Source organism: Cydia fagiglandana, chromosome 1, assembly GCF_963556715.1.
Source record: "Cydia fagiglandana chromosome 1, ilCydFagi1.1, whole genome shotgun sequence".
NCBI classification, from domain to species: Eukaryota; Metazoa; Arthropoda; class Insecta; order Lepidoptera; family Tortricidae; genus Cydia; species Cydia fagiglandana.
In genome coordinates, this window is record NC_085932.1 from 9,425,635 (window position 1) to 9,453,048 (window position 27,414).

General features: G+C 39.6%; 1 protein-coding gene across 1 annotated transcript in view; it reads left to right on the plus strand.

The window, feature by feature from the left end:
* LOC134663975 (serine/threonine-protein phosphatase 6 regulatory ankyrin repeat subunit B) overlaps nucleotides 1-26,525 on the plus strand; it is a 49,391-nt gene extending 22,866 nt beyond the window's left edge. The window contains exons 3-19 of the mRNA XM_063520535.1: nucleotides 1,989-2,090; nucleotides 2,416-2,532; nucleotides 4,239-4,331; nucleotides 5,950-6,163; nucleotides 6,241-6,437; nucleotides 7,366-7,464; nucleotides 7,546-7,690; nucleotides 7,803-7,960; nucleotides 8,047-9,274; nucleotides 9,362-9,561; nucleotides 9,646-10,182; nucleotides 10,280-10,486; nucleotides 10,588-11,278; nucleotides 12,904-13,124; nucleotides 21,463-21,591; nucleotides 22,386-22,521; nucleotides 24,157-26,525. Of these exons, the coding sequence (XP_063376605.1) occupies nucleotides 1,989-2,090; nucleotides 2,416-2,532; nucleotides 4,239-4,331; nucleotides 5,950-6,163; nucleotides 6,241-6,437; nucleotides 7,366-7,464; nucleotides 7,546-7,690; nucleotides 7,803-7,960; nucleotides 8,047-9,274; nucleotides 9,362-9,561; nucleotides 9,646-10,182; nucleotides 10,280-10,486; nucleotides 10,588-11,278; nucleotides 12,904-13,124; nucleotides 21,463-21,591; nucleotides 22,386-22,521; nucleotides 24,157-24,380 (4,698 nt within the window). The 3' untranslated portion in view covers nucleotides 24,381-26,525. The remainder of the gene's footprint in view (nucleotides 1-1,988; nucleotides 2,091-2,415; nucleotides 2,533-4,238; nucleotides 4,332-5,949; nucleotides 6,164-6,240; nucleotides 6,438-7,365; nucleotides 7,465-7,545; nucleotides 7,691-7,802; nucleotides 7,961-8,046; nucleotides 9,275-9,361; nucleotides 9,562-9,645; nucleotides 10,183-10,279; nucleotides 10,487-10,587; nucleotides 11,279-12,903; nucleotides 13,125-21,462; nucleotides 21,592-22,385; nucleotides 22,522-24,156) is intronic.
* Nucleotides 26,526-27,414: the final 889 nt, after the last annotated feature.

Here is a 27,414-nt window from a genome sequence, read left to right on the forward strand (position 1 = left end):
CAGAGCCGACAGAGCTTACTAACCCAGGTTGTTTTAGAATTTTTAGTTGTATAAACATGAGAGTATTATTTGCAAGGATATTATTCTGTATAATCATATAAATATTATACCGAGCAAATCATAATAAATACATTAGTGAGTGAGTGAACATATATCAAACAATTTTATGCCGACTACAATGAGGTAAAGTGACGTATAATGCTGCACGCCACGAAGTTCTCAGACACAGCAATTTGATTTCTTATCGCTTGGCTTAACTTTTCCGGGCGCTGACCAGCGTCAAATGCCACATCCTTACTCACGACTGACTCATGAATTGACTCCACAAATGACATCACTTATAAACCCCGAAGGTGGTCACACGCAAACGCAAAATTATGCCTACATTATAGTTAAAGCCAGGGTTAGAGGGTAAGACTAATTATTGTTGTTAAGGTCATTGCATATGATTCTGTTATTTGACTCAACTCTGTGCGATTATACATATTAGCTCCAAGATATTCTGAACATAGAATAAAGAATGACTCATGCTAGACCGGGCCGGGGCCGACCCGGAGTGTCCGGCGCTTCGTTTTCTATGGAAAGCACCACGTGATCACCGATCAGCCGTCACCGAAAATGGGTATCGTCTTGGGTCGTCCGATTCGTTTTTCGTCAAGTTCTTAAATTAGTCCTATTCTGCTTTCGTCACTCATTCTACATTCGTTACAATCGTCGGTGGCTGTAGAATGAGTGACGAAACCAGAATAGGACTAATTTAAGAACTTGACGAAAAACGAATGGGACGACCCGAGACGATACCAGAAAATGACATATCGGACGCCTCGGCCCGGGCATGGTCTGGGCTAGCGTGAGTCATACACATTTTATGGTATGCTTACTTCGTTCGCGTCTTTCCTGTTGAGATGTTAAGGGAATTTAAAGCAAAATTTTATGATACACTCTTTCAAGCCGGGTAAATTTTTTCTAACTTGAGATCCTCTCTTAAATCTAATAATACCTTTAAACGAGCAATTCTTGTTTATACAGGGTGATTCATGAGACGTGAGCAGGACTAATCCTGCCCACTCAGTAACTGATAATTGATCGATCACCGTCGTATTTAGGTGAAACAACCACACTTTTTCCTATTTTTTAACTTTTTGGCGAGGGAAAATTTAATTCTCTACAATCATGGTCACCCTACAAGACCTAATTAATAAAAATACCTAAACCTCTTTAACCGTAATGACAGCATTATGATTACGAAGAAAATAAACTGTCAAACTTGAGTGAGATACGAGTTTTCAAAAGTAACCAGTCCGTGATGACATTCAATTTGACACAGAATATCGGTAGTTTAGTATTCTAACTGTAGGGTGACGATGCATGTCGTAAATAAATTAATAACTTTTTTTTTCAACACGACTAGAAAATTAACGTTAACCTCACTAATACTGATACGAAACAGTTGCTTATAATTTACGAAATGTGCAGTGTTAGTCCTGCTCACGTCTCCTGAATCACCCTGTATATATATTTTGGGGATCTCGGAAACGGCTCTAACGATTTCGATGAAAATTGCTATATAGGAGTTTTCGGGGCCGATAAGTCGATCTAGCTGGGTCTTATCCCTGGAAAAACGCGCATTTTCGAGTTTTATATGTTTTCCGAGCAAAGCTCGGTCTCCCAGATGTCATGACATTAATGGTGCCGTTACTATAATGAGATTTTGTTATAAAGTCCGAATGTTATATCAACAATTCTTAAATACATACCTAAAATTCGGACATCTTAACACAACACGAAAACGTCACTGTACAGTCAGCAGCAGAAGTTGATAAGCGGGCGAGGTGTTCATAATTACCTTGACACGCTCTTATTCTCTTAACAATAAAGTCGCGTCAAGATCATTATGAACACCTACGCCGCTTAGCAACTTCTGCTGCTGACTGTAATAGTTTGTGTCCAAATTCTAGATTTCATTTATCTAATTTTGTTTTCGGCAGGACAACTACAATGTGTTGCACATCTCTGCGATGTACTCCCGTGAGGACATCGTTAAGCTGCTGCTCTCCAAGCGAGGGGTTGATCCTTTTGCCACCGGAGGGGTAAGCTCTTGATTTGTAACAAATTAAAAAGTTAAACCGTCCGTTTTTTGTCTGAAGGGTAAATGTGCCCATTGTCTTTAGTTCTTTCTTAAACCTATATTCTAAAATATAATGTAATTTTACCTCATGGAAACTATTTTAGTAATGTGAAAATCTGGCCGCTCGTGCCTAAGGAATATTTCACTTAATTATCATTTATTTTACAGTTTAAGTCAAAGAATATACGAGTAAATGGTCGGCACTGCAGAAAGTTCACTACATCTACGTACTGCAATAAGATAAATTAGTTACTGGCAAAATACTAATATAGTTTTGTTTGTAATAGAGCCGACAACAGACAGCGGTCCACCTCGTGGCCAGCAGGCAGACCGGCACGGCCACCAGCATCCTTCGGGCCCTGCTCACGGCGGCGGGGAAGGACATACGGCTGCGAGCGGACGGAGTAAGTGTAGCATTATTTAAAGAAAAATGTCGAATAAACCGTCACCTAAAACATAAGGTGAATAGGGTTATTTTCAAAACCGTTTCAAACGAAACGTAGGTAACTTAAGGTGACAACATTTTGAAGTGCTTAAAGGCTTAAATGAACGAACGGTATGTATTCCTTGGTTATTTTATTATATGATTATAACTCTGTTCGGAAGGTAAAGTAATAAAATGGCAAGTCAAATGAGCTTGACTGACTAACGTTTATGGGCTCCCCGTTTCTACATCAAATTCTTACTATTTCTAAAGATATCAATATAAAAAGTTTTGGTATTTCCATTTCGGCATTGTAGGTACCTATGTATATATAAGGTACGGTTCATTGCCCTGACTATCTCATTCATTGCAGAAACTTTTTTCGTGTTTTACCAACCGAAACTAACTGCTTTGTGTTTGTGTAAGTACCTACTCATATAAGTACCTATGCAGTCGGTGTAGAATCCAAGAATTTGTTAAGGGACGTTTAAAAGTTCGTTACATACCTAAGTATAGTCATTTATCATGCGTCTAACAAATAAACCTGAAATGATAGACCGATATGCAGATTCCAAATTGAACGAAATGAACGAAACGCTACATGAGCACTTCAAATTTGACTAAAAGTAAAGGAAATTGCATTGTACGTAATTGAAATAGAGTTGTTTAATCGAGAAGCTTCGCAGACAGATTGGGTGGCGGTGCAACGTTAGTCGCGGCATCGCGTGCAGCGGCGTCGCCTGGCACCGCCATCCGCCGCGTTCAGGAACTACCTCCCAAAACGCCCTCCACTGTAAACAAAGCCCCTTCTAGCTCGAGACCCGTAATGTCGTAAATGAATAAAAACTAATAAAACTTTTGTATTAGCCGAGTTTTCACCTACACGCACTATACAGTCTGACTAAAATTAATTACTTGTTCCTATAATCTGAAATCGAAACAAGAAAGTACACGAGACCGCAAGGACATATGCCCCCGCCGTAGTAAAACATGCCTCCCTTGCGAATAGAAACTAGCTAATTAAGATCCGCGAGCTTTAGCCTACGGGCAAACGTCACAACACGAATTTACAATGCAAATTAGGCGCGGAATATTAGTTACAACGTCAGAACTGAATTTCAAAATTACTTATTATAATACAACAAGTCTCAGTCAGTCCCTGGGCGCGAGCTGGACGAGACCTCCGCTATGCCCCGACTCGTGCCCGGGCACTAGTAGACTGGCTCGATGGAGGACCACGTACGTATACCCCCCGTCAGTGATCCGTCGCTGTGTTTCCAATTTTGCATGCATCGGAATTGAATGTGAAGCACGATAGTCGATCGATTTGGCATTCCCCGTATACGAAGATTGCACATAACTTTGGAAGTATTGTCTGTGGTGTGGCAGTTAGCGGCCGGTTCGTGCCGCGCCTCGCCGCAGCCGTGAGTAAACTGCACTGTATGGGAACTGCATTCACTTCAGTGCGGGTTTGGCACGAGCCCGGTGCCTATAATGTCTGACGGCAGGCCGGAGCCCCCGCGAAGTGCGAATCTGCTGCGCGGCGCCGGCGCCCGCAGCCCGCCAGGCACTTCGGCTCTGCAGCCGAAAGATTTGCAGAAGCTTGAACTCAGTTTCATAGAGTTGAACAAGGAAAGAGCTAGACAGAAGGAATGGAAAAAGTTAATTCGCGACGTGGTGTTGCAGAGGGGCAAGATCCCGCTCCTGCTGGCGGTGGAGGCGGGCAACCAGAGCATGGTGCGCGAGCTTCTCAGCGCACAGACCGCGGAACAGCTCAAGGTAAGCCCTTTCGATTGACGCCTAACAAATCGCACGGAGCAATATTAGTTTTGAACACAACACACGAACTTGTCTTTTAGAGGCGCTGCTTCACCTACATCCTAAAAATGGCTGTCTATATTTCAAAGGTGTCTATAGAAATTAAAAATAATGTAAACAAGCCTGAACTAGTTACAAAACTAACGTCAAATACCACTTAATTGATCTTCTAATGTTGTTAACCGACAGGATTAAAATTTAAAAGTTCGTTTGAGTGTGCATCCCCTATTTTCAAGAATAGGTTTTCAAGAATTTAATTACGCTGCGTCAATTGCTCTTGTAGTTGTTATTGTCTTATTCAAAGTGTATTTTTTGTGTTGTGCCAGTATGAAAGACCGATAACAACTCATCAAAAATAATGACAGAAACATATTGGGGTAAAATTCCACATTTGCATATAAAGTCAATAAAAATGTTATTACAATCGGTAATTCTTCTAGATGTTTGTTCTAGGAAGGTAATTACTTGTGCTTTGCCTACGCTTTGCATTAACGCCTTCATATGCTTAAGGTCACAATACTCACAATCAATATTCTTGCACTTTAAGTACCTACGAACACTTTTGAGCCCGTACATGTTCGTGTCACGAATCGCTGCAAAGGCGGTAGGTTTGCATAGCTTTTTAAAAATACTTTTATTATCCTGGTTGTTTTTATTAGTAAGTTGAGCAAATTACTAAACGCAATAAAAACACAAACCGCAAAAATAAGGTAAGCTTATAATTACACCAATTAGTAGAAACAAATACTACCTATACTAACTATACTATTAGTAGGTACTTTTTGAAAGTACCTACTTAATTTAATTTGTGTTAATTTCAAGTAGACACCTGTCCCGATAGCAGAAGAACGCTGGTTCATTTCCAGCCCTGGGCACTGAAGCCCTTGGTCACTTTTCCTTCGTATATTACGTTATTTCAGTTTGTATTTGTACACCAATTATAGCTATTTTATTACAAGCTTTTATTTAGTTTCACCTGACCGTCGTCTGTCTGTGTGTAATCAAATCTTGCAAGTTAAAGTTGATCCACTTCCCGGTTTCCGATTGAGCTGAAATTTTGCATACGTAAGTCGTAAGTCGGGTGACAATGCAATATTATGGTGTCATCGAGCTGATCTGATGATGGAGACCGGAGTTGGCTATAGGAACTATGTGATAAAACAACGAAACCTAATTGTGTTTGGGGTTTTTAGAATTGTCTCGATGAGCATTAGTTGCCTGTGGAAAGAAAAGTACAGTCAGCGATAAAAACTTGTACTTACCAAAAATGAAATTTTTGCCAAAAACTTATTTTATTCCTGTCTACAATAATCAAATCAAATTTAAATCGATTAATTAGCGAAAACATCAATTAGCACGCTACACAATCGAACGCTGAAATTTACATTATTTATTCAATTAATTCAGCCAATCGGAAAAAAATCAAGCGTAATTGGTATTAATATGAAACTTCTGCGGTTTCATTGATTTCGATGAAAGAATTAAGTACATGTATTTTTGGCACATTAGTAGGACACATCCGTGATCGGTACTTCGCGTAGGTCCCTATTTACAATAAAGCTGGATGTTATATTGTCAGGCATCGACGCCCGCCGGCGACACGGCGTTGCACCTGGCAGCGCGCCGGCGCGACGTCGACATGGCGCGCATCCTCGTCGACTACGGCGCCGCCATCGACGCCACCAACGAGGCCGGCATGACGGCCCTGCACATCTCCGCCGCCGAGGGCGACGAGCCGCTCGTCAAGTACTTCTACGGAGTCAGGGCTAATGCAGCCATTGCTGATAATGAAGGTAAATTCTGCCAAATTCAAACTGTCTTGAACATCTTAGAAGCTTGAACTAAAACAATGTAACCCTATCAATTGCAGACCGGACTCCGATGCACTTGGCGGCGGAGAACGGGCACGCGGCCATCATCGAGCTGCTGGCGGACAAGTTCAAGGCGTCTATCTTCGAGCGCACGAAGGACGGCAGCACGCTCATGCACATCGCCTCCCTAAATGGCCACGCCGACTGCGCTATGATGCTCTTCAAGAAAGGAGTTTATCTCCATATGCCTAACAAGGTTTGATGATTTTTGAATTCTGTGAATCCCTACTAATATTATTTATGCGAAGTAAGCCTGTCTGTGTGTCTGCCTGTCCTGCTGCTGCCTGACATCGTTACATTAAAGGGTCGGGGGGCGTAGCCACGTTGTCAATCGTTGTCAAAAAACGAAACGAAACGCTGTCATTTCCATACATTATTTACGAGGAAAGATATCTCTGTATATCATATAGGATAGTCTTTATCAATTTTCATCATAATCCCACGCAGATGAAGGCGCGAGCAGAAGCTAGTATACATTCATTTATCATTTTTCCTCGCGTTGTCCCGACATTTTGCTACGGCTCATGGGTCGACTTGACAACTAATCCCGAGAATTGGCGTAAACACTAGTTTTTACGAAAGCGACTGCCATCTGACCTTCCAACCCAAAGGGTAAACTAGACCTTATTGGGATTAGTCTGGTTATCTCACGATGTTTTCTTTCACCGAAAAGAAAAGCGACTGGTAGAGTTAGACCGTACAAAGTCTGCAGCGATTTTGATAGCCCACGCAGTGGAAGTGTTATTTATACGTCATAATTTCATAGAAGTTTGACGTTTAAAATGACACTTGCACTGCGTGGGCTATCAAAATCGCTGCAGACTTTTATTGGTGCGACTATAAATACCTATCAAATGATATTTGGCAAAGTTCCAAAAAACTCATTGGTACGAGCCGGGATTTTAAACCGGCGACATCCGGATTGAAAATCGCACGCTCTTACCGCTAGGCCAGCGCCTACAAGCTACAACAAGCAAAAGCTAGTATACAATAACATGAATAACCAAAAATATGATAAAGATAGGCCAAACGGCCTATAAGACGAATAAAGCAAAGAAGTCATGCAAAACGACGGTTTTGATGACCAACTGCGCTAACCGAATATCCTTATTTGGATTTTACAGGATGGAGCCCGCAGCATACATACAGCGGCACGCTATGGACATGTTGGAATCATCAACACCCTCCTACAAAAGGGGGAAAGCGTGGACGTGACCACTAATGTAAGATACATACTTTTACATTAGTTATCTAAATATTTTATTAAATATAAATATTATATGCTTACCATTTCCAATGTGTAGGATAACTACACGGCTCTTCACATAGCAGTGGAATCCTGCAAACCTGCTGTGGTGGAGACCTTACTCGGTTATGGAGCTGACGTTCACATTAGAGGAGGGAAACAGCGAGAAACGCCTTTACACATAGCTGCGAGAATACCTGAAGGTATACTACTACTGTCGTTCTTGTAGATATAGTTAGTAAGATACAATCAAATGGTTGAGACATTAATACAATTTAATATTTTAATTATTAACAATTTAATACAAATTTTCAGGTGATAAGTGCGCATTGATGCTTTTAAAGTCTGGAGCCGGGCCGAACAAAGCAACCGAGGATGGAATGACACCGGTTCATGTGGCAGCTAGATATGGAAATTTGGCAACTTTGGTACTTTTATTAGAAGATGGAGGAGACCCGTTAAGGAAGACTAAGGCAAGAATTTTTAGTGTTGCTAATAGTTTTATTATGCTAACATTAAAAGATTTAACAAGAAATGACAAAATTATGATAACTTTCAGACTGGAGAAACGCCTCTTCACATGGCTTGCAGAAGTTGTCAACCGGACGTCGTACGCCACCTCATAGAGTTCGTGAAGGAACATAAAGGCGAAAGCGTCGCGACTTCATACTTGGACGCCGTAGATGATGATGGAGCAAGCGCTCTTCACTACGCTTGCAAAATCAAAAAGGAAGAAGTAAAAATTCCCGCAGCTGACAGAGAAGTTGTCAAATGCCTCATAGAAAATGGAGCTGATGTAACCCTTATAACAAAACATAATCATGAAACGGCATTTCACTTTTGTGCGATTGCGGGAAATAATGATGTGATGACAGAAATGATAACACATATGTCAGCTGCTGACGTTGGTAGAGCTCTTAACAAACAAAACTCTGTCGGTTGGACGCCGCTTCTCATAGCATGTCATAAAGGACATATGGAACTGGTCAGTACACTATTATCCAACCATGCCAGGGTAGATGTATTCGACGTAGAAGGGCGATCTGCTTTGCACTTAGCAGCTGAACACGGTTATTTACAAGTCTGCGATGCACTTTTAACCAATAAAGCCTTTATCAATTCTAAAGCCAGAAACGGAAGAACGGCACTGCACTTGGCAGCAATGAATGGGTACGCGCACTTAGTGAAATTTTTAATACGAGACCATAACGCCATGATAGATGTGCTTACACTAAAAAAGCAAACGCCGTTACATCTAGCTGCGGCTAGCGGACAAATAGAAGTTTGTAAGCTTTTGTTAGAGCTCGGGGCAAATATCGATGCTACTGATGAATTAGGTCAGAAACCCATACATGCCGCTGCACAAAACAATTATTCAGAGGTCGTGCAGTTATTTTTACAGCAACATCCAAACCTAGTAATGGCCACTACAAAGGACGGCAATACATGCGCACATATAGCTGCTATTCAAGGTTCAGTGAAAGTTATTGAAGAACTCATGAAGTTCGATCGGACTGGTGTTATTTCCGCCCGTAATAAATTGAACGAATCTACTCCGCTGCAGTTGGCCGCAGAGGGAGGGCATGCAGACGTGGTCCGAGTCCTCGTAAGAGCGGGTGCATCTTGTACCGATGAGAACAAAGCAGGCCTCACCGCTGTACATTTAGCTGCTGAACATGGACATACTAATGTATTAGATGTTATGAGGTCAACAAACACTTTGAAGATATCGAGTAAAAAGCTGGGCCTTACTCCATTACACATAGCAGCATATTACGGACAAGCTGGTACTTAGTTTTGTTTTTTAAAATATTGCAAAATGTATTAGAACCGTGCAGCTTGTGCTCTATAATATCAATTATTGATTTTCACAGAAACCGTTCGCGAGCTGCTGTCCTATGTTCCGGGGACTGTAAAGTCAGAAGCCCCAACCGGTGTATCCCTAGTTCCCGTACTAGGATCAGAGTCCGGACTGACTCCACTTCATCTGGCGGCCTACAACGGCAACGAAAACGTTGTGCGATTACTACTCAACTCGGCGGGAGTGCAAGTGGACGCCGCTAGTACAGAAAATGTCAGTGTCAATGTTTATCGTTTTACTGTTGATTAATATAATATTAAATATAACTAATTTAAACAAGTGTCGAATTTTTTTCAGGGCTATAATCCACTTCATCTTGCGTGCTTCGGTGGGCATATGTCGATCGTCGGTCTTTTACTCAGTAGATCGGCGGAGTTACTACAAAGCACAGATCGGCATGGAAAAACTGGGTTGCATATAGCTTCTACCCATGGACATTACCAGATGGTTGAGGTGTTACTCGGCCAGGGCGCAGAAATCAATGCCACAGATAAAAACGGTTGGACGCCATTACACTGTGCAGCGAAAGCCGGGCACCTCAACGTTGTCAAACTTCTATGCGAATCTGGGGCATCACCTAAAAGTGAAACGAATCTAAATTGTGCACCTATATGGTTCGCCGCATCTGAAAATCACAACGACGTCCTTGAGTACCTGTTACACAAAGAGCATGACACACAATCTTTAATGGACGACAAACGATTCGTTTACAACCTCATGGTGTGCTCAAAAAATCACAACAATATACCAATAGAGGAATTCGTGCTAGTTTCACCGGCGCCCGTTGATACAGCCGCTAAGTTATCCAACATCTACATTAATTTATCTACTAAGGTAATGTGATTGTTTGTACCTGGGGACCTTGTCATAGTGTAGTTAGATACGTGCAGATAGCATCAAGTATTTAACATGCATTGTGTGTCCGTAACAGGAAAAGGAGCGTGCCAAAGACCTCATCGCCGCGGGAAAACAATGCGAGGCGATGGCCACCGAGCTGCTGGCGCTCGCGGCGGGCGCGGACTCCGCCGGGCACATCCTCACCGCCACCGACAACCGAAACATCGAATTCCTCGATGTTCTCATTGAGAATGAACAAAAAGAAGTCATTGCTCACACAGTTGTTCAAAGATATCTGCAGGTAAAATATAGGTAACTTTTTCTAAGTTACAAAGAACGTTATGCTCACTCAAGAACATCACCGTGAATAAATTACTACTTTATACATCTGTATTGTTTCAGGAACTCTGGAGAGGGAGCCTCAAATGGACTGGCATCAAAATTATGTTCCTTTTTTTCGCATTTATAATCTGTCCACCTGTTTGGATGGTGTTTTCTCTTCCAATTTTAAAATACAATAAGGTCCCAATTATTAAGTTCATGTCATATTTGACTTCTCACATTTACCTCATGATACTGTTAGCTTTAGTGGCAATTACGCCCATTTATAACTCTATATTTAGGGAAAGTTTAGTACCGAGATGGTACGAGTGGATGCTGCTCATCTGGTTGAGCGGTCTTCTTTTGTTCGAGCTAACTAACCCCAGTGACAAATCAGGCTTAGGGTGGATTAAAATAGCAGTATTAATGTTGGGTATGATAGGGGTAGCAGCGCATGTCGTGGGCTGGATATTTGTCGAAAAAAAATACTGGCCAACTCTAATGTACTGTAGAAATCAGTGTTTCGCCTTATCATTTTTACTAGCTTGTGTTCAAATCCTGGATTTCTTGTCATTCCATCATTTGTTCGGGCCATGGGCCATTATTATAGGTGATCTCATGAAAGACTTGGGAAGGTTTCTCGCAGTGTTAGCGATATTTGTATTTGGTTTCTCGATGCATATCGTCGCGTTAAACCAGCCATTCAGGAATATTGTCAAACCAGAGGACGCAAAAGTTGCAAGAACGGCTCGGAGGAAACTGTTTTCCGACGGTGAGTGTGAATCTATTACCTACATCATTTAATAAACTCATAATCATTTTAGATATGTTTTTTTTTTAGTTTTACTGTAGTTAGGTTGGAATTTCCGAAAGTGATGTGATTAAATTATGTAATATTATGTATCTTTGTTATTAATACAAGTTACATGATAGATGTTAATCTTCGAACCAAACGACAAACAAATGATGAACAATGGACAAACGCACTACCCGGGGAATCATACCGGAGGAAACAGGGGCAACCGACGGGACGTAAGTCCGAGTTAGAGACCAGAGTCAGTCTACATGTTTCACTTTCATACGATGATCGCATATTAACTCGATGTGCTTATTTTCTTTATTTTCTAATGATCCATGCATCCGCTTAATAGCTTGAATGTTATATCACATCGAGAATGTTATCATCGTTGAATGAAATAAATGTAAAATATGTTTGTTTTGTTAGATTATTGTGCTGCTATACAAACACCTCATGTGGAATGTGTTAGGAACTGTAATATACAAAATATCGTTTTCTATAATTTATATCGCCGTGAATACAAATGCGATATGAGTTATGACAGCGAAGTGATTTAGATTGTCTTGTACCTAATTGTTAAGACCCCGTAAACAATGCATATTCTGCTTCACTCGAGCCATGCGCGCGCTTTAAGAGAACGTTTAGTACCTACTTACCTACTCGTGCCTTATCAATGTCGACACAGAACATGCATTGCGCGTCACAACTCTAGATTTAGTGGAATGAGTGGCCGACCTCACGCATTTGATGGAGCAAGTTTTTTTGCGCATGCCGTGGCTGGCTTATGTCCTGCGTTTACTTTACACCGGTGTCTTGGCTCTCGAGGCACCTTTATGTTTCGGATATGTTTGGCTGATTGTCCTCAATGTGGCGCCGGGCGCGCACGCTGTCCATGTCTGTGACACCTAGCTGAAGTAGAGGGACGGAGTAGATTGATGCAATGACTCAAAATTAATACAAATTGACACTAATGATCTCGTAATGACTAAGCCTAAAATAGTTTCTATTCTGATCATATCATTCATCGCACTTGTTAAACATTTCAAAAATTAATAGATTTTTTTTCATTATTTCAAGCAAAGTATCAGTCTACCCCATCCTTTCTCCTACACGATCATTTAAAGATTTTATCCAAAATCTCTCACAGCCCTATGTGTTAGCTCAAACCAAAGTTGCCGAATGTGTTTTTTTCTACTTCAGTACGTGATGTTTTATTTTATTTTCTGTTTCACAAGGAACGGCTCTAGAGCAATATCACCGAGCGTTGCATCAACCTAACCTATTCGTGTCTTGATGTTTGAGTAGAACCGAAAGAAACGTGGCCCATTTGAGTATTGTCTTCTAGCGTCATTGTCGGCGATCGAGGCGTTCGAGAAATTGTTCTTCGCCCTTTTCGGCCAGCTCACCTTGTCGGACCTGAACTACGTCTCAGCCCTGCGGCCCCTGTGGAGCCAGAACCTGTTCAAGTTCGTGTTTGGAGGATACTTGCTGATGTCGGTAGTGGTGTTGGTCACGCTCCTCATTGCGATGATGTCGGACACTTATCAGCGCATCCAGGTAACTTGCGTGTGTCACCTTGCGTGTACATTTGTTCGCAGTGACCATGAATCCAATATTCTCGTTCGAGCTGCTGTTCTTCGCGGTGTTCGGCCAGACGACGACGGAGCAGACGCGCGTGCACCGCAACGACAGCAACGTGCAGCCGCTCTGGACCAACTATCTCTTCAAAATAGTGTTCGGGATCTACATGCTGGTGTCCGTGGTCGTGCTGATCAATCTGCTCATCGCTATGATGTCAGATACGTACCAGCGTATTCAGGTAACGTCCATGGGATACAAATCACGTATACATTATGCATTAATTACGAATTGACATGCCATAACTTAACAATGAATCTAATTAAACATGTTGCTAAATAAATTAAACTATTATAAATATGTAATTAATTACCTGTACCATACGCATACATAGGTATTACTTACTACACGTGTTTACGCACTTCTCTGATCGAACATATTACCTCATAATCTACATTAAACTTTTTAATACTAAACCGACACATAAATGATGGATATCATAGATAGCTAAGAACTTTCGATGTAGCTGTAAATATTAGGTACAGCATATGTAGTTATACGATTTAGATTAAATAAGTCAAAAATGACTGTTTTGAAAGAAATAATCTTTCTTCAGCGTGTCTACTTAGATTAGAGTTTAGTATTTTATTGGAAAAATTAATTTTACCTTATGCTATCAATGAGAATCCAGTATAGGTCAGAACCTTGAGTGAAGCTTCTCTTGTATGATGTACATGTAGGTACAAAATTAATTAATTAAAATATAAGTGGAAAAGACAAATCAAATTTCATATAATTATACGTATCTGGAATGCCTGGAGCCATAGTACGTGTACCTACTACATGCAAAAAGTCCTTCACTTAAGTGATGCCCTGCTATATAGGTATTAACACTCATGAGTATTTAGCCCTCTCCGTATTATTAACCACATGGCTCTCAAGGTTCTCTAGTAACTAAATATAAAATTGTTATAAAACTTTATGGGAGAACAAAGGTATCGACGTCGGTGGGCGGTGATTAACAAATCTCCGCTTCGCCGACGACATAGTCTTGTTTTCGTCTTCAGCCACGGAGCTCGGCGCTATGCTACAAGACCTAAGCAGGGCAAGCCTTGAGGTAGGATTAATGATGAACATGTCAAGACCAAGCTCATGACTAACAGCCCAAAAAGAAAAGTGGTAGTTGATGGAGAAGAAATGTCATATGTCCAAGAATACATATACCTAGGTCAAATAGTCTCTTTCCAGGCACGACAGGACAAGGAGGTCGCAAGACGAACTGGAAGTGCCTGGAAAAGCTATTGGTCTATGAAAGGAGATTTCCCTATTTCTCTAAAACGAAAGCTCATGGACATGTGCATTCTTCCCATCCTGACCTACGGAGCACAGACTTGGTCCTTGACAAAAGTTCAGAAATCCACCCTCAAGGTTTGTCAACGCGCCATGGAGCGTAGTATTCTCGGCGTGAAGTTGACCGATCGCATCAAAAACACTATACTACGCTCCAAAACCCAAATAGCTGATGTGGCTGAAACAGCCGCCAAGCTGAAGTGGGACTGGGCGGGACACGTTTGCCGTATGCCGGATGACTTGTGGGCAAAAACAACAACCAATTGGGTCCCACATCAAACCCGGGGTCGCGGCAAACCTCGACGGCGTTGGCGAGATGACCTTGACGCCTTTGATAGGTACTGGTGGGAGACGGGTCAAGACAGGGATACGTGGAAAGGGAGGAGGGAGGCCTTTGCCCAGCAGTGGGACACTCTAGGCCAGTGGTTCTTAACCTAGGGGTAATTACCCCCGTGGGGGTAAAACTGGTATTTTACAGGGGTAATAAGCTAACCTAATATAACAATACAACAAACGTACACGTTTTATTTTTTATTACCATTGGGAGGAGGGGTAAAATCAGGTTCCCTAGTTAGTCATAGGGGTGACCGGCCTGAAAAGGTTAAGAACCACTGCTCTAGGCTCATATAAATAAATAATATAAATAAAATAAAACTTTATAATAAGTGTCATTTATAAATTTACTACATAAGCTAGAACCGTGTGGTTAGGCAAATACATATGAGCGGTAATAGGTGATAAATGTTGAATTTCGGTCTTTGGAAAGAGATCATTGGCTATTTACGACGATTTCCAATCACTGGCGACCGTCCATCAATCGCATTTATTGTCATTTCGTATCAAATAAATACTTCACTTTACAGACTTTATTAGTTACGCTCGTTTATGTCAAATTGATTCATCTTATGACAAATGTCACATAGGAGTGTGTGACAAGTGTGACAACGCTCTACCGGGGTGCGAAACTCCTGACTTCGGTCAAACTTGGCTCCGCTCGGCTCAGCATTGCTCCGAGCAATTATTAGGGTTGGCACCACTTGACTTCCTTTGGCGTGCACGACCACAGATAAGATAATCACTTGGTTTTTGATTGATAGTGCCATATATTAGAAAGGGACCGCATAATTCGACCCTGAACCGCTGTCAAACTTCGGTTTTGTAGGAAGTTTCCTTTCTGTACGCCCATATAACCATTCCAGTCGCAGAATCATCAAAGTGGTAACTAAATGTCAGATGTGTCGTAACAGAGTCCACACAATGTGTCTAGAATTGTTTCGAAACAAAGTGTCGTCGCCGTGTGTACACTTTTCCGTAACAAGGTGTCGACACATTTGTGTGCACTTTGCGTGCGGTTTGCGACTAAATCTGACAGCAAATTTGTGACAGCAAATGTCAATATAAAATACCTCTTGAAAACCAAGGTTTGTCAAACTACTATTAGTGTCTCGTGTGCTTGTAAGTAATTCTAGTAAGTCATTATGGGCGATGCAAATGATAATAATCGACCAAAACCATATAAACACCCAACACCCAACACCCGTCAACCTTTTACAGAAAAGTTTTTAAAGAAATGCAATAAGCTACTTTATAGGTCAGCCAACGAATGCTCAAAAAAGTTGTAGAGGGAAATGCTCGGAACACAATTTTTGACTCTGTAACTTGGTTTGGACAAGTTAGGAGGTGAACATATCAAAAGTCCCTGGCCGTAGCCCTTGAGCGGGGGGAAGAGAGGGGGCTTTGAAGGTCCCATTTTCCGGTTTTTGATTATATCTCGGAAACTATGCATCTTAGCGACATGGCCACTTATACAAAATGAAAGTTAATTTAATTTGTTACAAGTTTATTCAGTCAATTTTTTCGATATGTTGAATAGTTTTTGAGATATTCGCTCTTGAAAGTTTATTTAGGGCTCTCAATTTTATCTTGATATATTTAAGGTATCACATTGACACCATTCCACAAAATTAAAAAAATCTTTTTAGGGTTCCGTACCTCAAAAGCAATAATTTTTAAGAAAAAAAAACCGACTTCTATGGGGCCCGGTGAAAGATTATGGTAGATGGTGCACTATGTAGAAAAGGAGGTAAAAACAGTACTTTCTAGTAGCATTTCGTTTCCGTAAGGGTCGTAGTTCTAGCCTAACCTAACCCACTTCTCTGATAGCAGTTCGGTTCTGTGAGGATCGCAGTTCGAGCCTAATCAAACCCACTTTTCTAGTAACATTTCGTTTCTGTAAGGCTCGCAGTTCTAACCAAACCTAACCCACTTTTGTTCGGTTCTGTGAGGATCGCAGTTCAAACCTAACCTAACCCACTTAACGGCGCATGCGGTGCGGTGTACGGGGGTTTGAGCGGGAGGGGTTTGGCATCATCATACTTTATACCTACATTTTATGGTAGGTAATCATAGCGGTTTATTTAGTTTAGGTATCATAGGGATTTTCCGGGTCAAGGTCCGGGTCTCTGAGTCCGAGTCCGAGTCCGGGTCCGAGTCCCGGTCCGAGTCCGGGTCCGGGTCCGAGTCCGGGTCCGGGTCCGAGTCCGGGTCCGAGTCCGGGTCCGGGTCCGAGTCCGGATCCGAGTCCGAGTCCAGGTCCGGGTCCGAACCGGATCCGGGTACGAGTCCAAGTCAAAATCGAAATTCGAAATCACCAAACGTGTACTATGCGTCGTTGAAGAGTTCTGTTCTGATCATCATCAGCAGTTCCACTTCATCAAATGCGACAGTTTTTAATGTAAATGCTTGATTTTATGATGAAAACACAGAAAATTCTATACGTATGTCTTTAAGATTTGAAGAGTTCCCTCGATTCCTTATGGATCCCATCATCAGAACTCGAGCTTGACAGAAATGTGGCTTAAAAACTAAACTTGCTTAACAAACATAACTAAGAGGACAAATCGCCAAACGTGAACTATGCGTCGTTGAAGAGTTCCGTTCTGATCATCATCAGCAGTTCCACTTCATCAAATGCGACAGTTTTTAATGAAAATGCTTGATTTTCTGTTGAAAATATAAAAATCTCTATACGCATGCCTTTAAAATTTGAGGAGTTCCCTCGATTTCTCGTGGATCCTATCATGAGCACTCAAGCTTGACAAAAATGTGGCTTAAAATAATGGTAATAGATCTTATAATCAAAATCATCTTTTGAAGGTGTGAAAAGTGGCGTGGAAATTTGTACGGGAAATCAATAACCGCTGAACCGATTTATATTAAATTTGGGATGGTCTACATCTTTGATTTAGTTAAAAATGATTAAAAAAACATGACTTCAAACCTAAACTTAAACAGTATTAACTTCAAGAAGTCAATTCTGAATTCCCCCCTACACCTCATTTCACACCTTTGAAGGATGATTTTTGAGATAACTTATTATGTCCTGTCTCGGGACTCAAAATATATGTGTACTAAATTTAAATTAAAACTGTTCAGCAGTTTAAGCGTGAAGAGGAGTTTAAAAGAAAGTAAGTTTATATGTTTTTACTTTGGAATGGTGTCAATGTGATACCATAACTAAATTTGGTACTGCGAATTTATACGAAAACGATACCAAACATGGCCTCGTAGCTTTACTGTTGTAGAAGTCAAAATAAAATTGAGAGCCCTAAATTCTTATTACTTGACCAAACTTGTGTAGAAGGAAAAGGAAAAATTAAAGTCTTCGGCAGGAATATAAGACACAAATATATATATTTTTTTGCGTTACTATTTCAATCATCAAATATAAACATACCTTGATTATATTATTCTAGGGAGATCCTCACAGATAAACAAAAACATTTACTTAAAAAATTACAAGGTCGAAATGTCACGGAACTTGTGAGAGTAATACGTGAAAAATAAAAACTTTTATGACAAAAAAATCTGGACATAATTTAAGAAGCATCCCATTGCGTCGAGGAATCATCTGTATTTTTGCTTGTTTCATTACCTCCTCGCTTCTTTTTTTGTCTTTTGTATTCTGTAGCAATTTGTTAGATCTGAAAATGAAAACTTGCGTCGTCACGGATGTCGATTTATAGGTTTTAGGGAGTGCAGAATTCGAAAACGATGATCATTTTATAATCCAAGATGGCCGCTACGTATTTTGTCATAAAAGTCGTCATGAATATCGTTTTATAGGTTTTAGGAAGTGCCGATTTCGAAAATGATGACCAGTTTGGAATCCAAGATGTGTGCCGTGCACTTTGTCATATAAAGTCGTCATGGATATCGTTTTATAGGTTTTAGGGAGTGCAGAATTCGAAAATGATGACCATTTTGGATTCCAAGATGTCTGCCGTGCACTTTGTCATATAAGCCGTCATAGATGTTGATTTATAGGTGTTAGGAAGAGCAGATTTCGAAAATGATGACCATGACCAACAAAACGACATCCATGTCGACTTTTAACATAGTGCATGGCCGCCATCTTGGATTCCAAAATAGTTATTATTTTCGAAATCTGCGCTCCCTAAAACCTATAAAACGACAGCCATGACGACTTTAATGACATACTGCATGGCCGCCATTTTGGATTCCAAAATGGTCATCATTTTCGAAATCAGGGCCCCCTAAAACCTATAAAACGACACCCATGACAACTTTTATGACATAGTGCGTGGCCGCCATTTTGGATTCCAAAATGGCCATCATTTTCGAAATCTGCGTCCCCTAAAACCTATTAAACGACATCCATGACGACTTTTATGACATAGTGCATGGCCGCCATCTTGGAATCCAAAATGGTCATCGTTTTCGAAATCTGCGCCCCCTAAAACCTATAAAACGACACCCATGACGACTTTTATGACATAGTGCATGGCCACCATTTTGGAATCCAAAATGGTCATCATTTTCTAAATCTGCGCCCCCCAAAACCTATAAAACGACACCCATGACAACTTTTATGACAGTGCATGGCCGCCATTTTGGATTTCAAAATGGTCATCATTTTCTAAATCGGGGCCCCCTAAAACCTATAAAACGACACCCATGACGACTTTTATGACATAGTGCATGGCCACCATTTTGGAATCCAAAATGGTCATCATTTTCTAAATCGGGGCCCCCTAAAACCCATAAAGCGACATCCATGACGACTTTTATGACATAGTGCATGGCCGCCATTTTGGAATGGAAAATGGTTATCGTTTTCGAAATCTGCGCCCCCCAAAACCTATAAAACGACACCCATGACAACTTTAATGACATAGTGCATGGCCGCCATTCTGGATTCCAAAATGGTCATCATTTTTGAAAGCGGGGCCCCCTGAAACCTATAAAACGATATCCATGACGACTTTTATGACATAGTGCATGGCCGCCAACTTGGAATCCAAATTGGTCATCGTTTTCGAAATCTGCGCCCCTTAAAACCTATAAAACGACACCCATGACGACTTTTATGACATAGTGCATGGCCACCATTTTGGAATCCAAAATGGTCATCATTTTCTAAATCTGCGCCCCCCAAAACCTATAAAACGATACCCATGACGACTTTTATTACATAGTGCATGGCCGCCATTTTGGATTTCAAAATGGTCATCATTTTCTAAATCGGGGCCCCCTAAAACGTATAAAACGACATCCATGACGACTTTTATGACACAGTGCATGGCCGCCATTTTGGATTCCAAAATGGTCATCATTTTCGAAATCGGCACTCCCTAAAACCTATAAATCGACACCCATCTCGACTTTTATGACAAAGTGTGTGGCTACCATCTGCATGCAAGACATTTCTATTATTTTTACGTACAAAAATGGCCCCCTGTTAACTTCCAACCGAGATTTAATCGATAATTTATTCGATTAATGTTCAGATTAATTCAATTTCAATCTATGTTAGGTCGACTAAACTAATCGTGATTAAAATTTGAGGATTAACTTTTTTTATTCCATTAATTAGTCGAATAAACAGTTAATCTATTAAGTCCCATCTCTGACCACGTCATTTTTACACTTTGAGAATATCTGAAAACAAATGAACACAAGGAGCCATTTTGCAAATCCAGTAACTTTGTTATTACTTTTGACAGCGCGTGTCATGTGTCTACACAGAGTCGACACAAAGTCGAAACATTTGCGACTACTTTGTGACTGCAATATTTCTCAGCCTTAAACCATATTTATACATCATAATTAACAAGTTTCGTAGTATTGAACACAAGCACTGAGAAGTAAACAATTTCATTTCCGGCTAAACTAAAACAATGTGGTGGCGCGTTGATTATATTACACTTAGTTTATCAAATCACTCGAGCAGTTTAATTCCCCATAATAATTTAAGTTCTATTGTAATATAAATGCAAACAATATATAATTACGTCTTGTAATCAGTTTTAGAGATGGCGTATTAATGTCACTTATTTTTATTTAACTATTTTTCCATCTGACAGTTTCCATTTGACAGGAACAAAATGAACGAATGAACGAATGATTTTGGCATAAAGTAGTCGCAAACCCGAAACAATGTGTGCACACGGCGACCACACTTTATGTCACTTTGTGTCATGTGTCGACCCTTCCCCATTTCTGGTAACTGTGTCGACACGGTGACGACTCTGCGACTGGAATTGTCACCGAAACAGACGGTGTCGACACAAGATGTGTCTACACCGCGTCGTAACGGCGACTGGAAATGGTTGTATGGGCGGTAGTACTATTAATTATTCTGTGGCTCTACGAAGCCGAAATTAACCGAGACTCTTCCCAGACCGATGTCAACATTTTATCGCCGGGTACCTAAACTGTGTATTACAGTCACATATATTGTATTTATTGAACTCAGTCTAATAAATAAACACCTTTATAAATTGATACCAGTCTGAAAAATTGGTATCGAATTAAATATTGATTAAGTAATACATTATGATTTTAAAAAATCCTATTTTTAATTGCACTTGGTTTTAAAGATTCACCGTTATAAATACATTAAAAAGGTAATTTCAACTGTTATGGCTAAAATTTAATGAAAACTTAACTAAATACGTACCTAATGGTATCGCATGAAAATCACTGAGGTTTTTTTCAAAAGTTTTGTCTAAATCTCAGATTAAATCAGATTAAATCTTTCCGAGTTACCGGATCTTTTTATGTGACCAAGGCCTCGACTTCGTATGACAAAAGATCGAGTCCCAAACCAAAAACCGACTAGAATCGGCTAAGTACAGTTTTCTGCACATTGTCAATAATGTTACCTAATGATAAGAATTGATAACGTATGTATGGGTGGGTTACAGGCTCAATCAGACATCGAGTGGAAGTACGGGCTGTCGAAGCTGATCCGCAACATGCACCGCACAACCACCGCCCCGTCGCCGCTCAACCTCGTCACCACCTGGCTCATGTGGCTCATCCAAAAGTGCAAGGTTCCTATTATTCTTTAATTATTTACACTTTTTATTGAGACGATGTAAGGATATGAAAGAGTATAGATGTAGGACGCGTCATATTAACATGTAATTTTTTTGAAGCGCTGTCAACTTTGGCTAAAATGGCATTGCCATCATTGTGCAAATGACCCAAATTAAGAATTAAATAAAAATAGCCTTTGCACATTGGTTTAAAGAATGTCTAATCTTTATTTAAACATATTAATAACGAATATTTAATGATCACGCTTACAACAGAAAAATTGATCGTCTTAATAACGGGAAATGGAATTTAGATTATCACTTATCACCTAAAGTTACATAAGCAGTCAAATTGCATTATGATATGATCTAAATGCAAATCAATCAAATAAGGTGAAAGTCAACATCATCTACTACATACACTACATCATCACTGCTGTACTTAGAATACTTACATAGACGAACCATGAAGTCCCCATGTTGACTACAGAAAAAATTTAAGATATCCACAACACATTGACTCTTTTGTTCCTATGGATGGGAACACGAGATTTTATTTTTAATGAACGGATGAATAATTCAATTGGCAAAATCCTTTGTTTGAAAACAATCGTCAGTAACGGGACGTTTATGGCACTCACACATTGCCTATGTATAGTCAGATGCCACCAGCACGAATCAGTCGTCCGTTCGAGGATCAAATTATTATTTTTGATCATTAACCATCGTTACTTTATACATACATTTTGATTAACAATTATATGCACTCGCACGCCACCTAGTGACGCTCCATTAATACCATTGCACAGGGTCGCATAACAAAGAAGAAGCGTCCAAGCCTGGTGCATATGATTGGATTGCAGAGGCAGGATCAGATGAGCGCGAGGACCAAGGCTGGTGCCAAGTGGCTGTCCAAGGTGAAGAGGGGACAAGTTGTGCCCAAAGGTAAATCAAGCTAGCAAATCAAAAAATGTTCTTTAAGTGGCAAAGTTTAAGAAGTCAAAGTTAGGTTTTGTATAGGTCTTAGTCTACCTAAATTCTAGTACCTTTTTTAATACAAAGTATTCTATAACCGCTGTTTATTATTAGCGGTAATATTTTTCCATCAAACCGGAGAAATTCTAAGGAAAGGTCAGGTCAATAGCATCCCAACCCGTCGATAATGTGAACGATTTGTATCACCATTCAATTTGATTTCTGGGCCACTTTGTATCTTGTCGTAATAATAATAATTAATTAATATCATTTCCGGTTGTTCTCATCTTGCTAACGGTGAGTACTTGCACAGACATAATCTCGTAGCCAGGATTATTCACCAGCAACTTGCTCTTCTATACGGCTTTGTGGACCGCGAAGTACCGTACTACAAGTACTTACCTGCGCCTGTTCTCGAGAATGGTCGTGCCACGCTCTATTGGGATCGATCTATCATCACTGACAGGACTATTGTAGCCAATAAGCCTGACATCGTGATAATAGATCGGTCGCAACGTCGGGCCGTGCTCGTTGACATCACCATCCCCCATGATGAGAATCTCGTGAAAGCCGAGAAGGACAAGTCCAGTAAGTACCTAGACTTGGCTCACGAGATAACCGCTATGTGGGATGTTGATTCGACGATCATTGTCCCGATAGTCGTTTTAGTGAACGGTCTAATAGCGAAGAGTCTCGACCGACATCTTGAGAGACTCTCGCTAGGTGGTTGGATCAAGGGTCAGATGCAGAAAACGGTGATCTTGGACACGGCGCGGATAGTCCGCCGGTTCCTCTCTCTGCGGCCCTGACCACCGGCAGCTTGGGCCCTGCCCCGCTGCTGGCGGCACCCTAGGTTAGGTTTTTTATAATGTGTTTATACTTATTTTTTGTTGTTTTTTATGTGTTTTTGTATTTTACTTTTATATTCATGTTATAAATGACCTAGCCTAAGAAGAAAAATAAATAAAGGAAGAATTAATATGAAAGCCGAGAGGACAAGTCATTGACACAATAGCAAAGTACAAAGTCGCTCAAAATTCAAATTAGTGGGCGGTTAAAATGAATGTAAGGTACTTATACGAGTTTATTATCTAGGGTTTCTGATCTGTTCGAGAATTTTCGAGGCGAGAAGTATCTCGCCTCGAAAATTCTCAAAAGTATTTGACTATGCCGGTTCCTATAACGCCTGACGGAACCCCAAAAAGGACTAAGTACATCAAAAATTTACAAGGTGTCTCATAAACCAACATCGACAAAATGACCGGAGATAGTATTGAAAGTTAAACTTTAGAAATGCAATGTTTACTGAATAAGATTTGATTTAATTGATTTCATCTTTCAGTCTAATTTACAAAATGAAAAAGTTACTTTATTATTATTTTCCAATTTGCTCGAGATATTCGAGAAACCGAGTAATTCTGGTCGAAAATCCTCGTGCCTCGAGAAAAAGAAGATCGAGATACCAAAACCCTTTTATCGTTTTACAAGACTACTCAGAAGAATGCTCAAAACCATACTAATATAATGTTCTTATATGTATACCTCCTAGCTATCTTCCACCTATGAAAAAAATCATAAAACGCATATTGTAATTTACACTTCTAGACTCTACACGTCTCTCAGTGGTGCACCTGAGCCCACTGGGTTCCCAGATGAGCTTCAACAACATGACAAGAATAGAAAACGTCGTGGACTGGGAGATCATAGCGAAGAAGTACCGCGCGCTCATGCGCGACGAGCCCGAGGAGCCGGTACTTAAGGATACCGACTTGGAGGAGGCCGACAATACGTCAGAAATAATCCCTAACAATGTAGGGGCTCCGCCTTGAAGTCAAAGGAAGATAGTGAGGAATGCGTTTATAAACATTTTATAAACAAACTTCAACCTTCACCACGAAGCGGCCTGCGTGCCAATGCCAAGCAATCGTTGACGAAGTGTCAGGATCTGACCAGGAGTTTGGGACACTTTATAACGTGAACACTACCTATTCTTAATTCTTTTCAAGTTTTTCAACTTCTTCATTTTTACAAAGTTTTTAATTAATTGGACGGCATCTGGGTCGCGTTTTATAATGGCGGTATGATCGCTTCTAGACTCATGGATATTCATTTTGGATAAAGGTATTTAAAAGTAACGCTTCTATACAATCCTTGTCCTGTATCACATATAATAATAAAAAGAAATCATAAGTTTCATATATACTAACTGTACATACAGGCTGTTTTTGTTGTGTGACTATAAAGTCAGATATAACAAAACAACATACCTCCTGAACAACTTTTACAATGGCGCCAAATTTCTGTCTAGCCGATTATTTTTCGCGGTTTCGGGGTTCGCCCGTTACTAAAAATTGTTCGTTATAACCTACATATTCACGCCTCAAAGTATGGTCCGACACAACAAAACCAGCCTGTATGAAACTTATGAGAATTGGGCCGTAATTACCGTAGCGTCTTTATATGCAATTTACTTTTACTTCTTACATTTTAGCTTAAAACGACTCGTCGTAATGTGTTTTCATTACTTACCTATTCTTTGTTTTCATCAACTACTTATTTAATTATTGTGCATCGTCAACCTCGGCTTTACAATCACCACGACCAATGTCAAGGGTGCCCCACTCAAGTGTGAATGCGGAGTGCAGACCGAATTTTTCGCAATATGTTATTGCAACAATTATTTTTTGTACATTTAATATGACGGTATAAAGGCTTTTTATCTTGCATTAAGATTGGTACATTTTCCGATCTTCATTGGGTATTTTAAATCGGTGTAATGGTCTATTCAAAAAAGATGCACCATGCTGTATGCGGACCAATCTTATTGTATATATATATATATATTCTGGCCCTTTTATTATCCTAAAGTAATCACTACGAAACCATGTAAAATTATAATATCGATATCGCTTCAATATACATATTGTAAGTAAGCCGAAAAATTACGAACGTTAAATTTAAAAGGGAACTCAAATTTGTATTAATTTTTCGTAAACAAAAATCAAGTTCGTAATAGGCACTTGACTTCATCGTAGGTATTACATGGAAGTGAAAACTAATAATGTAATCACCATATGAAAAATATAGATATCTGCTTACTTATTATAATACCCGTCATTAATATCTAATACTTAAACATGATTGAAAATTGAAGATACCGCATCCTAGATATTTACCTATGTTTTCACCAGTGTAAATCAAAACCGCAAATTACTTTCTGTGGTGACAGCAAATTTAATAACATGAAGAATATTATAACTATTATAAGTTAAACATCCTAGTGTTTGACAACCAAGCGTCCCGATGCCAACGATTAGGGATAAATGAAATGACTAAAATGATTTTTTCTTTACGATTGAGTATATTTTGCAAATATTTTGGTTTTATAGGAACAGTCTCACGATTAAAACAAAAAGCATTTATTTTACTCTCACGGGACATTTCCGTTTTTCGTGCGAAAATAGTCAATCGCAAGTCGGCAGTCGGACCGGTGCATGCCTTCCAGTAGTTAAGAACATGTTTACCACATCTAATTTGTTAATAATTAAGGTTGAAGGTGGCAACTATTGGTGCAGTATCAAGCACTAGGTTATCTAATCTACGTTATTGTAAATATAAAATGCATGGTAGATATAAAAATAATCTTCGTTTTTAACATTTTGTACAATAACTTTTTTAACTTTTAGATTTCTGAATAATTTAAGTCGAGATTTAAAGCAATAAATAAGTTAGTATTTTACCTTTAACATTTACTTATAGTTAAGTTTGTTTAAAATTATATAATAAGATACTTTTAATATGGACCGAATGTTTGTGATAGTGAAAATAATATTTTTCCATCTAATTAAGTAAGTAAGTAGGTATTGTATTGTAATAAAGTAGAGATAGATAATTAAACCAATTAAACTTGTCCTATTTGTTCTTTTAGAAACCTAAATATATTTTTGTAAATAAACGTGTTGTGAATTTGTGTATTTGTTTGTTTTATTTGTTGTTTCTTGTGTAGGTGGGTATATTTGTTTTCTACATAATATTTATATTTTATTAAATTATTATGTTCATCCATTTCCCAATTAGGAATTAGGTGATTACGAATTCACGGGAATTTTATGTGTGAGCTTTTCTATATCTGAAGCAGCGCATTCGTTTTATCATTAAGATTAGGAACCAATGACGGAAGTGTAATTAAACAGGTTTACTACGAGGTATTTTTGTAGTTCATTGACATGGTTACGTCTAATGGACACCTCTTTTAGAGCTGAAAGATCTGATTAACTAACTTTTTATTGATCTTTGTGCGAACTTAAAATTTATAGACGTTTATTAGGGGTCCGAAATATCTGAATTTGTCTGCCAGAAATCCCGAGCGTGTTTTCCATACGCTATAATATTGTTAAATTTGTTAACTTCATCGATAAATCAGCGCTTGATGCTTTTATATCTACCAGCAAATCGTGCACTGTAGCTGCAGGTGGAAAAAATAAAAAATACGTTTATGTACGGAATAACCCGTAGACGAGATTGATCACATTCGCCTTATCATATGTTTTAATGTGAACATACTTCACTTCCTTCCTACGTCATGTACCTACATTGCGTTGTACGACTATTCGTGTCTATGCAAGTAAGGTCAGCAGACATGGCTGTGCACGGTCGAACGAATTAAATTAACTGCCCCGAACTTAGAAAGCACTTGATTATTTTGACAACCTTGCATTCTTTAATAATAAAGAGAGAAATAATTCTTTATCTATTATAAGTATCATTACCGTCCGTTTTAAAAGCTTTTACTCCTGGTGTTATTTGGTAGGTAGTTGTGGGTAAAATCTTGGAAGCTATACTAGAACAATATTAGCAAACACT